At 33.0% G+C, this 12,241-nt stretch overlaps 1 protein-coding gene across 10 annotated transcripts; it reads right to left on the reverse strand.

Moving 5' to 3' along the window:
• Positions 1-211: 211 nt before the first annotated feature.
• On the reverse strand, positions 212-10,736 carry LOC107474464 (7-hydroxymethyl chlorophyll a reductase, chloroplastic). Of its 10 annotated transcripts, XM_052257139.1 has the most exons (21): positions 10,584-10,728; positions 10,416-10,513; positions 9,981-10,143; positions 9,792-9,876; positions 9,627-9,711; positions 8,302-8,413; positions 7,953-8,037; positions 7,813-7,854; positions 7,108-7,186; positions 6,388-6,439; positions 6,227-6,289; positions 5,761-5,858; positions 4,019-4,054; positions 3,874-3,935; positions 3,729-3,756; positions 3,094-3,173; positions 1,315-1,384; positions 1,175-1,232; positions 937-1,001; positions 757-851; positions 212-678 (listed from the first exon to the last, which is right to left on the reverse strand). In XM_052257139.1, exons 3-21 carry the CDS (start codon positions 10,054-10,056, stop codon positions 588-590), a joined length of 1,362 nt encoding a protein of 453 aa, XP_052113099.1. In that variant the 5' UTR covers positions 10,057-10,143; positions 10,416-10,513; positions 10,584-10,728; the 3' UTR covers positions 212-587. The 10 variants fall into 10 exon arrangements, with proteins under 10 accessions (XP_052113099.1, XP_015949571.1, XP_052113102.1 ...); XM_016094085.3 differs by lacking the exon at positions 10,416-10,513 and having other exon boundaries at positions 9,981-10,132; positions 10,584-10,736; XM_052257142.1 differs by lacking the exon at positions 10,416-10,513 and having other exon boundaries at positions 9,627-9,708; positions 9,792-9,873; positions 10,584-10,736.
• Positions 10,737-12,241: the final 1,505 nt, after the last annotated feature.

The raw sequence follows: 12,241 nt of genomic DNA on the forward strand, positions 1-12,241 counted from the left end.
CATAGATTGCGAGTTCCATACAAAAAAGAAGATTCAATCAACATTAGGTTATTTAGCGAGTTCCATACAACACAAATGGTTTAAGCAACATTAGGTTATTTAGCGAGTTCCATACAACACAAATGGTTTATCTAATGATACCTAATCCTTCACTTTACCATCTTGTGCAATATAAAGGAGCTAAATGCAAATCCAATTTGGAGAATTCTGGTAAAGTGTTAATTGTGCTTCAATAATATGCCACAAAGCAACAAAATACAGCAAATTCATCCTACATTTTACTAATGACAATTATAAAGATGAACCATGGCTCAAAAATAAGAATTGTTGTCATCGGAAAGTTTGAGTATCACGTCTTTCACATTTATTGAACAATCTATGCTAGACCCACATTAATTTTTGCCATATTATTCAACACTTACTAGTTACTAACCATCTAGACCAAGTCACTTTTGAATCTGCAATTTGGTATGGGTGTGACAGTATAATGTGCTCATCCTTGGTCCAAATTAAGGAAAACTTATGATCAGTGCACCTTTGGAAGTATTTATGCCACTGAATCGAACATATATATAAATCGTTTAGAATCACTTGTTGCCAAGCATCTCCTCAATTTGACCATTTTGGTTGTACAGATCCACAATTTTCTTTGCATATCCAGGCATATGCCTGTCAGCTCTGCATGCATTTATATTGAGAATATGAAAAACTGCACTTCAAATGAAAGTTAGAATTATCGACAATTCCTGTTCTTACCTTTCTTTTCCCCACATTCGATTTACATGCAGATAGTTGCGGATGGTATGGTAATCAAGTGAATAGCGTGCAAATTCCAGACCCTTTGGACCAATCTTAACACAAGCCAGAGCCAAAATGTCAGCATCTCTTGTGTTCATAAACAGTTTATATAAATGGATAAATTGCTAGGAATTTTACCAAGTTTAGTATAAAAGCGAGCAAGTTTCCAATGAATTTGGGAGCCAGCTGAGAAGGACCTCTTCCTGCTCAAATCAGGAATTACAAATATAAAGGCAATCAAGATTGAAATCTCATAAGCTTCGATGCTAGGCAAAAGAAATAAGAGATACTATGCATGCAACCATTAGGTTCAGAATAATAAACATGTCACGAATGTCAAGGGCCAAAATGAAGACGAAATGCGAGTTATGCATACCTAACTTAGCATTATCGTCAGCCTTAACAGTCTCCATAACAAATGGTCTACGATCTCCCTGATTCAGAAAGCAAAGTCATATTCCTCCTTGTCAAATAGTGAAGTTAATATTTTTAAATGGAATGCAGCTGATAATTTACAGCACTAGTTGTTGGACGAATCTCTAATAAGTTCTCTACAAGCCGCAGCATTTCTCTACCTCGTTCATTCCTGTCATTTTTGAAGAGCAAACTGCAGATTAGAATTGGCCTTACAAAACACCCTTGGATGAACACTGCAATCCGTAATCTCAACACAATACATACTTGTGATAATAACTATTAGAACTAGATTTAAATCCGTACATTGCGCAAAACTAAAATTAATTAATTTTTATACGTAAGAAACTATTTAATAAAGAAATTGTAAAAATGAATATTAAATCTAAATAAAATTGTAAAAGAGTTCATCACTATTAAGAAATTAATATTAACTATTCTAGTATTTGAAAGAGTTCATCACTTAATACGTATATTTAAGAAACTTAAATATTATAGTGCAAGAATGAAACTATTAGATATAATGTAAATAAGAACATAATGTTTCAATAATTGAAAATAACATCTATCAATCATGACATCATGCTTTTGCAACATTATTATTATAACTAAATAATATTAAAAATGTAAATTATTGAAAAAAGGTGATATATAATTGATAAAGACAATATATAATTGATAAATACAACTAGATCAAAAACAGCAAAAGAAAACTTAAAAATATTGTAAGAATTTCATACATTATAGTATTTTAGGAGTTCATCATCCACCATATAGTGAGCAAATAAAAAACCGTGATCATCAACCAAATTTTTCAAATAATTGTGCAAAACATTAGGAATAATAGAGGATAAAAGAGTGAGAGGTATATGAGAGGAGATAAAAAAGGTGTGAAATAAATGTTATGGTAAACATGAATATAAGTGAGAAAAAAAAGAGAAAATAAATTAGGTTTTATTAACCAATTTATATCTATTCAAGAAAAATAACATTACTATTAAAGGTATAAAATAACCTAGAAAAAAAGTGTAAAAAGAGATTAAAAGGTATATCTAAATACTACCTATAAGATTAAAAAGTAATATGATGATTAAAAGGCTATAAAATGACAATTTCACTAAAGAGCTTATGTGGCAATATTAGAAATTATCTAATATGTCAAGTGTTCATTGTATCATTATTTGGTTTTTCTTTTTATACTAGATAGATAGATAGATAGATAGATAGATAGATAGATTTTCATAAAATAAAATTGGGTAAAGTATAATTTTTTGTCCCTGAAGTTTGGTAAAAGTTTCAAAAATACCCTTAAGTTTAATTTTGTTTCAATTTTGTCCCAGAAATTTTTTATTTGCATCAAATATATCCCTAGCAGCTAATTTTTCAAAAAATTTAGAACCAATTCAACAACAATTACATAAGAACAACCTTCAACACAAGCAAATCAAACATAATTCTCATGTATTATTGTTAGATTCGTCTTAAATCTTTTAAAAATTTAGCTGTCGGGAGTATATTTGATGCAAATAAAAAAACTTTTGGGACAAATAAAAGCTATAGATGACATGGCAATTTTACATGAAACATAGAAGTTTATATATCATTCATTCACTATAACACTACTTTGGACTCTCCTTTAATATATTATAATAGATATGTGAATAAATCAATTAGGATATTATAGGATCAGTTCAAATCTCATAGGATTCATTACAATACGATAAAAAATTGTTCATATTCATAATTCTGCACAGATTCCACTATGTAGCTAAGACACACAGAATCTAAACCTTTCCTTCCACTTTAAACAATATTTAAGGAGCATTTACCGAACAAAGTCAAAGTGCAAAGGAAAGGACTTTGACTTTTTATTGGAGTTACCTGACTGTAACATATTGTGGATGTTGTGTCATGCTAATTCCAGAATACTTTGGGACACCCATATATCCAACTACTAAATCCTGAAAATTATTTTATTCAATGTGAAACTAGATCAGGAAAAATAAAGATAATTTCTTAACATGAAAATTTCACATCCAATCTATCCACTAAAGAAGATGGTTCAATTATAGACAGAATAATGGAGCAAATTAATGCAACAAGTGATCTTGTTATCTATCGCAAAGTATAATTAAATGTAAATAATAGATACCATATACTACTACTCTCTCAAATAATAGATAATCATAGATCAAATTTTAATAATAAAGGGGTTGGTAACCACATAAAATACAATTCCGTGCTTACAGAATTTCCTAGTATCAAGAGAAGTGATGAATTTTGAACACTCGATCTTAATTCCAGATTTGACATAGTATAGCCAACAGGAAAGTTAGAACTCGTTCAGCATCATAAGTGATTAAATTACTAATGTGAAAGAACATAACGGAACAGTTAGTATAGTGCAGACAAATTCACGTGTACTTTAGGAAGCAACCACCTACAAAACCTTCAAAGGTAAAATGAGATAAAAAAAAATATGCATGCTAAAAAGATAAGAATAGACAAGGACTTACAGCTAAAGCATTTGTATAGTCAAAACAACTGCCGGAAAATCGAAGAAAGCATGAAACAACATAAAACGAAATATAAGAAACTGTAAATTCTAAATTGTATATAAATTTGATATGTCACATTATACAAAGTAAAAGAACAGATAACCTATAGCAAGATGGGGCAATAACATCAACCAAGTCATTTGCTGGTAGACAGAAATACGGAACCTGTTAAGTTAAAACAGGGAAACAGAATGAAGCCAATTGCTTGTAAAATCATGACCAAATAAATACGACGAATGGTTGTTTACCTCTTCAATGTGACCATCCAGATGCTTCAAGTGAACCTGAAAGAAGTTTGAAAGTGTGTCAGAATTTGACCAAGGACCAGGATATAGGATCTGCAAATAAAATGAAGAAATCATCTGTGCAAGGGTCCCAACCCTGCCAGTTAGGGTCTTGAGGGCCAACTTACATGACCTTAATATTGCACCATGACTCAGGGTAGGAATCTTAATATTGTGCACAAGACTCGCATACTCACAAATGCAATGAAAGCATATCACAAAAATTCAAAGTTGAGATTGTAACTTGAATCAATGTTTAATACAGAAGAGAGAATTTAGAGAGTTCAGAAAGAAGAGATAATGAACTAAACAGTGTAACCTGTATTATTACTAAGCTTAGCACCAGATTTGTGCCTATATACAATGAGAAGACACTTATGGTATAAGCTAGTACAAAAGGCATGATAACTCTTACATGCTTAAGTTAGTTATGACAGCTGTAACTAACTACAGCTGTGCCATCCTAGCTGGCTCTGCTACTCTAACTACCTGCTGCCTCTCTAGATTACACCAGCTTACTTTATTAATGTTCACACATTTGATTGACAAAACTAAAACTAGGCAATACCCTTGACCTCCTATGTAAAGAAATCGAACATGTGTATCACTTTTGATATTTCCAAGTACCATTGGCAGCATTGCCTTGCGCATAAACTTCCAGACCCACAAAACCTAGTTTGTTAGGTTACATGGATCAAATAATGTCTGTCTTATCATGAACCATGCCTATAAACAAGCCATTTATATCCTTCTTTTCATAATATTTTATCAATAGTGTCATAACTCATAACTAGTAGCATAAGGCACTGCTGTTGTTTTGTTGTTGTCATAACTCATAACTAAAGTGAGGTACCGGTAACCAGAGTAATATGCATGTACAAAATAGTTTACATCATTCCCAATTATAATTCTAAAGAAACCCGTTTGGTGCTATAATTTTAAACTACGTATTTACATTTTACAGGAGAAAATTTTTATTTATTTATTTTTTGATAACAAAAGAAAGAATTTCATTAAACAATACAATGAAGTCAATGAAAAGATATCCTCCCAAGCCAAAAGAAATATACAAAACACCACAAAATTCAATGAACAGTATCTTTCCAATCTCTCATCATGTCTGAAAGGGAAAGTCCTATGAAAAAAAAAAAATGCTTTACGTCATATATAGATGCTAAATGTCTAATTCTATTTCAGACATCTTTTCCTGAAACTATATCACTAAAAGATCATAGATTGTGCGCTAACAAAATACTCCAAATAGCAGCATATATTGCACAATGCCGCAAAGATTTTGCCTCTTTCTTTCCCCAAAGCCTGTAAACCTCGTTAAAGAAACTGATCTAGTGATGCTGGGCATACCAAAGACTCAATAAATACCGGACAGAATTCCACAAAGAATCAGCCATAGGGCAGCGTAAGAACAAATGTGAGACCAGTTCTGAATCTCCCCAACACGTAACACACATTTGGAGAAATGACCTTATGTGGTCTTCTCATTTGTAAATTGTCATTGGTATTAATTCTATTAAGAGAAGGTGCTATAATGGAGGATTGGCTAGAGACTGAAAATAAGATTTACAGGTATATAGACCCATTGAATCAAGAAACCACAATCTTTTATCAACATTTTACAAGATAATAAAAACACTAAGAAACTTGTAAATGTAATAAACTAAATTATAGAGAGTTTTATAGCAGAAAACCTTGTAATCTTGCATGAACTCATAATGGAGAACGGTTTCAGGTGTTTCACTTGCAGCCTTTAGAAACTTATCTAGTCCTCCTCTAGTTCCATTGTCCACTATTGAATATGAATTTCTGTATCAGTCCAAATTCCAGAAGGACTAGTGTAAATATGTTCAAAACGTAAACAAATATCCATTTAGCAATTGATTATTACCAACTTTATAATTCATAATAATTCATGTTTTGTTATGCTGAAAACTTGAAATAGATTGTGTTTATACCATGGCTAGCAGTTTAGGTGTTGTATTTATTGAAAGTAGTTGAGTAGAGTGCTACTATATTTATTGCTCTAAACTGATTCCCTACTTGTCACAATACCTCTTCTAATGATACGAATGAACATTAGGTTTGTCGATTATTCTTATATTCCTTGATTAGTCATGGATTGAAATAATTCAAAATAAAATAAAACCACTAGCATACCACAATTCGTGCCTAAAACATAGAGCTTATCCAAATTCAAGTGGTGCTCAACCGATCTTAATGCTGCAATTGAAGAAATTAATCTGCATTACATTACAAGTCACAATAGAGAAAATGATAAAAACTAAAAAAAATGAAAGACATCTTTGTACCAGTCATACCTTGCACCTGGCAGCCTACACCACAGAAAAGAAGACGTTTGACACCTGCAGCCTGTCATAAATGAAAATTAAAATCAACACATAGCAACAATACTTCCAAATGTTCTTATGGCAATTGAAATCAAAAACTAAAACAGAGAGTATAAATTAACATCACAGCCAATTGAAGAATTGTCTTCACTTGTAGGTTTCAAATCAAAGAAAGAGTTTAGGTAAATGATCTATTGGACTTCATGGAGCCTATTGTTTCTTTAGTATGCATGTGACCTCTTCATATCCATAATTTGCTAATAGAACTTTCTCACATGTAATAGATAGAAACAAATAAATTGTCAAAAGTATCTAGTTCAAAGCAAATAATAGAGTTGAATGGTCATCTGCTTTAAGAAAAGCACCAAATGAAGAGAAATGTGAATAACAGATAAACCATCAATGTGGACATGGATGACTAGTCTAGTAAACATAAAACATCACTGAATGAATTTGACATCACAATCACCAAGCCAAGAGAACTGAGGGATAACTCAGAAATGTTTTGTCATTATATGAACATATTTCAAACCTTAGCAAGAAATTCCCATGAATATGGTGAACTTGACATTCAAATGAATATTCTTTCATAGCGAGAAAACTTCTCAAAATGTTTGAACAGTTAAATTTGTACAGAGAATATGCTGCTATGTGCAACTATTGAAAAACAAAAAGTAACTTCGCAAGCACCTCAACAAGCGCAAGGGTATTGAGGTTAGGTGATAATGTTGGCTTGACACCTTTAGCAGCCAACACCTCATCTGGTGTCCTGAATTTGGTAAAGAAACAATTAAATAGAAAAAATAAATAAAAGAATTAAATATCCCCAAAAGCGGAGTATGAGATGCTTTTTTCTTTTGCACAGAAATTGGCAATTTCGCAACAACGAGATGTGAAATGAGTTGGAAGGGGTAGAAGGGGCTTTACATACTTTAGTTAGCCAGCAATTCCTTTATTAACTAACTTAACAGCTTTAAACTCCTCAAGATTCTTTACTCAATTCACTCCATTATTAGAGCACAACAGGAGCCTTACATCATTGAAGCTAACTTTTATCACGAGTCTGACATTTTCACCAAGACTGGGTGGGAAACAAAATTTGCACTGATTTTGCAAGCCCAGTGCATTTTCAATGATATGTTCATTTGGCTTCAACAAAAGTTATCCCCAAACCACAACTCCCCCATGTGAAATGGCCCATTTTTGAATCACGGGGAAGGGGGGAATCTCTCATTCGCAACCCGCTATTGCAAAATAGGACCTATTTCACAAAAAAGGCCCATTTCGCAAAGTGCTATGTGACATGTTAACATAACAGGGTATCACGAAATGGTACAATTTCTTCAGCTTTGCATATTTCTGGAAAAATTTCAACCAGAATGCCATGAAGCAAACCTTGCTAAAACAGGTCTTGGAGTGAATCTGTCATCAGGATCACTATGAAGTAAACATAATTAACACAAGAAACAAGGTCAGCTTTAACAGACAGCCGCATCTTGCATCCCATCTAAAAACTTGCAAGTTCTTTCCAATACCTCTGTACACAAATGACGGCTTCAACCATGCCTGATTTAAGCATTTCTATTGCAATGGTTGTCACTATCCCAGTCCATTGAGCTCCTATCATAAGAATAAATTTGACAAGTATAATATAGCCACTAAAGTTTTGGATTGAAATCAGAAGTAACATTAGAAAACCCAAAAATCAAAAGGGAAGAAATGATGATTCAGAGGCCCTACCCATAGATGAGTATTTAAAAAAGAAATTAGAAAAAGACTGAGAAAAAATACTTAAAGCACAAGACATACACTAATAGTTACAATCCAAATATAATATGGTAGAAGCATATGGAATTTACCATTTTCAACTCTGGAAAAAAGTACCTTCCACAGGGTTAAGTTTTCGAGCATATAACAGCTCCTCATGGACCCCTAAGTAGGTTTCATCTAAGGTATCAGTTTTTCTCCCTCTACCATGAACAACAGGTTCCAATCTCTGAAATGGAAAACAATTATGCCATCTTTGTAGTTTCTAGACAGAAGCACACTAATCAAGGTATTTCTTTTTTTCTGATGTTCAATTATGCAAATGAAAAATGTGAACTTGACTAATCAAATTTTAAATGATAAAATTAAGAAGTGCACAACATTGAAGAATTCATTTTAATTTGTGACTGGATTCATTGAGATTCATGCAACAAGAAAAAGTGGATGCATAGGGTTTTACCGCTAGAATTAGAAATTACTGTTTGTTGATGAATTACAATGACAGAGAATTTTAAGATACCTCTCAAACCAAACGCTCACAATTACACAAATGACTAGACACCATTCTCTCTATCATATCACTTCTATTTATGTTAACCAAGTATTTAATTAGTTGTACCATAAGTCCGTAACCAAATTACTCTTACTAATGGTATTCATGATGCATACAATCGAAGTGGTTAATCATTAGAAATCTTTCAGTTTGGACAACTTGAATAAGGGAACTGACAAATTAGATATTATATTCTCTCAAGATACGCCAATGATTATTGTGCATTTCTGCTGACAAATTCTGTCCCAAAATGATCAACACACTGAAACATAGTCTATAAAAAATCAAGTTGCTAACAAATCATTCCCTACAACAGCTTTGCTTTTTGTTAACATTAACAAATCTCATTAGTGAAAATAGAATTCATCATTAGGCTACTACAAACTAATAAAACATCATTTAGCAACTAGTTTGTCAACATTTTCACTTTTTAGGTGCCAAACCGGTGGTCCTCCCTTTCAATAGAATACTTATGCAGCACAATTTAGCGACAAAAGAAGAACTTGGTTATGAACATGGCGGGCAAAGTAGAAACAAATCTTTGGTTTTGTCGGAGTAGTTTCAGGCTTCAAAAAAAAGAAAGTTTCTACTATATTCTGCTAACTAGATTACCTCTAATTTTCATACAGACCATGGGATCTACCAATTAAGTGCTAGAACCTAACCATTTTTGTCAACCTAAGTTGACAACCTTTTCTATCCAATCTTGTAATAATGAGAAAAGGGCCAAGTATCAAGAGGGTTAAAAATGTATTTGTGATTTAGTAGCATCGGAAAATACTAGTACATAAATAAATTGAAATTTTGAATCAAATGGATGAGGTAAAGCAAGAGTCATAGATACATGAATAGTAACAAGTTAAGGAGAGGAAGTAAGAGAGCAAGTTACTTCAATCCTAGACATTCCATCTCCCAAGAAAGCGCATGCATTCTTGACATGTGCAATATAATATGTGTCACACAAGCCGCAGCTACTGTTTTCAAGAAAGGGAACAAATTAACAAAACAGAATATCTTTTTCTTCAAATGAGAAACACCAAGTATATATCATTACCTGCAATGATCTTTCGCTGGGTAAGTGCCACCTGGTGCAATGGGCCTTGACCTTTTCCTCCAGTCCTCTCTGAGTGTCACATCTTCTTTCCATTATCCCCAAAAATAAAACAAAAGATAATAAAAATTAAAAAGTAGAGAGTTTAGAAGAGAAGGGCGAAAGGGAAAGGAAGTAGTGTTGCGATGGTACCTTTGGATGAAGAAGAACGAATGGAGAGGGGGAGAGAGAGGGGAAGTGAGGAGAGCTTGCCAATGAAGGAAGTCATTGCTAAGCTCAAAGTCTGAAGCTAAGGTTGACACTCTAAAGTTTAAACTCAAAGTCACGATAAAGGTGGTTGTTCTCTGCACCACAACTTATGAATGATGTGGAATCAACAATCATATTTCTCTCTTTTCTAACTAGAGCGTGGCGGTGGTGCCCGCGTAGAGTATCAGTAAATGAATTATTTTCAAACTGAAATTTGCATTGAAAAAGATATATGAAATGAGATTGATTTCAGGAAAGACCAATTAAATTTTGCCACTTCAACTGGCTGGAACAGCTATAGCAAGTTGGAGGAAGAAAAAAAAAAGGAAGCGATTCAGGGAGCAGAAATGAAGAGAGAAACAAAGCTTTAGAGAGTACCTGAGGGTGAGGGGAGAAGAGAGGCGAAGGAGTAACCGCCAAGTTGATGGCGCCGGAGAAGAAAGAGAAGGAAATTAACGCAAATAACAACAGGAAAACTAACAAAGCATTACTATTCGAAAGAATATGAAGAAGAAGAAAACGAGGATGATAAATTTGTATCCAAACCTAGAAGGGAGAACACAGAATGAGAACGGAGAAGACGCGTTAGAAGGAGAAGCGTCTAGGAACGAAATCTCGAAGAAGCACAACGGAGGCAGGGCCGATGGGCGAGGAGAAGCTCACTGTCACTCTCAGGCACTCACTCACTAGTTAACTTGCGGTCCTGGACATTTTTATCTTAAATTATATTTTAATTATCCTCTTAATTTTTAAATAATTTTTTTTTATTTTTTATGTTTTAAAAATGTAGCACATATATTTAATTAGGCTCCGTTTGGTTAGTGGTGATAATACATAAGACATAATCATAAAGACATAAAATGACATAGACACATTAGGATATAAAGTCTTAAATTTGTTTGGTATTTAAGTACATGACCTTGCATTTAAATTACAATTTTAATAAAATGACACTAATAACCCTACCATCTATCACTTTTCTATCTCTATCACCATCACCATTATCATGTTAACTCAGATTATCACTATTAATAATTTTTAGTGTAATTATAGATTCAATTCTACAAATCAACAAACTAATACAAAATCACTCTAACAACAAGATTAATCAAAATTTAAATAAAAAATAAATAAAAAAAACAGAAAACTCTCCCCTCAATTATCTTCTTCTCATCTTGCATGCAAAAAGCACGATCTAATTATAGTCACAAACAAAAAAATTGAAATTGAAATTAAAAATAGACAATTATTCTCATCACAAAAAAAAACCTCAAAGAATAGGAAAGAAAAAAACAGCAAAATAGATGACCATATAGTGGAAGGGAGACAGCGGCGTGAAAGAGAGACGGAGGTGCGAGTTTGATTTGGAAATGCCTCAATATCAAACATGGAAGGAAGCCTTAACAACGACAGTGAGGCAGAGAACGGAGAAGACAACCACGGCGAAGGCGGCGTGACAAAGGAACGCGACAGTGGTTGCGACAACGTATGAAGGAAGAGATACAGTAGTGACGGCGGCGATGGCGGCAAAGAAGTGCAATGGAGAGAGACTGTGGTTAAATGAAAAAAGAGTATGAGAAGAAGATGAGAGTGTATGATGGAAGGAGGTGAATCAGAAAAAGAGAAAGGAGAAGATGAGAGGGTAAGGAAAAAAGGATAAAATTAGAATTAAAAAAAAAAAGAAGGGATAAGATTAGAAAAGTTTGTGTCTTATAATTTGTGTTTTAGTGTCTTAGGTTAAAGGAGAGACACTAAAGACACATATTTTATGTGCTTCTGTGTGTCACCGTGTCCATCAAAAATTTATGTCTAATGAACCAAACGGTGGACATGTACCACCGTGTCCATCTCTTGATGGACATGTATGACAAAACAAACACTGCCTTATTGTGGTGCATCTGTAATTTAGTCTCAGACCCAAGATGTCTTGTATTTATTCTCAGAGATGTATTTAGGTTGAATGCGTTGGATTTTAGTAAATTTGATATTCGAATCTACTAATTTTAATCGGTTTGAGTTGAATTTTTTTTGTGATCCAACTCGAACCGATTATTAAATTTAAATTGGATCGATTCAAATAATCAATGTTCGATTAGAATTAAATTTATAAGACAAAATTAAAAAAAATTAAAATATATATATATATATAATACTAAAAAAATTATATTAAAAAGAAAAAAGAAAAATAACAATTAAGGTGAAAT

Source organism: Arachis duranensis, chromosome 2, assembly GCF_000817695.3.
Source record: "Arachis duranensis cultivar V14167 chromosome 2, aradu.V14167.gnm2.J7QH, whole genome shotgun sequence".
Classification (NCBI taxonomy): domain Eukaryota; kingdom Viridiplantae; phylum Streptophyta; class Magnoliopsida; order Fabales; family Fabaceae; genus Arachis; species Arachis duranensis.

Bases quoted from the DNA above. Each gene is read 5' to 3' on its own strand.
- LOC107474464 (XM_016094085.3), bottom strand. From the start codon at position 10,056: ATGACTTCCTTCATTGGCAAGCTCTCCTCACTTCCCCTCTCTCTCCCC. The intron at 5,859-6,226 runs GTATGCTAGTGG...CATATTCAATAG, and splicing joins TGTTTTAGGCACGAATTGTG to TGGACAATGGAACTAGAGGA. The intron at 3,174-3,728 runs GTAAGTCCTTGT...AATAATTTTCAG, and splicing joins ACTATACAAATGCTTTAGCT to GATTTAGTAGTTGGATATAT.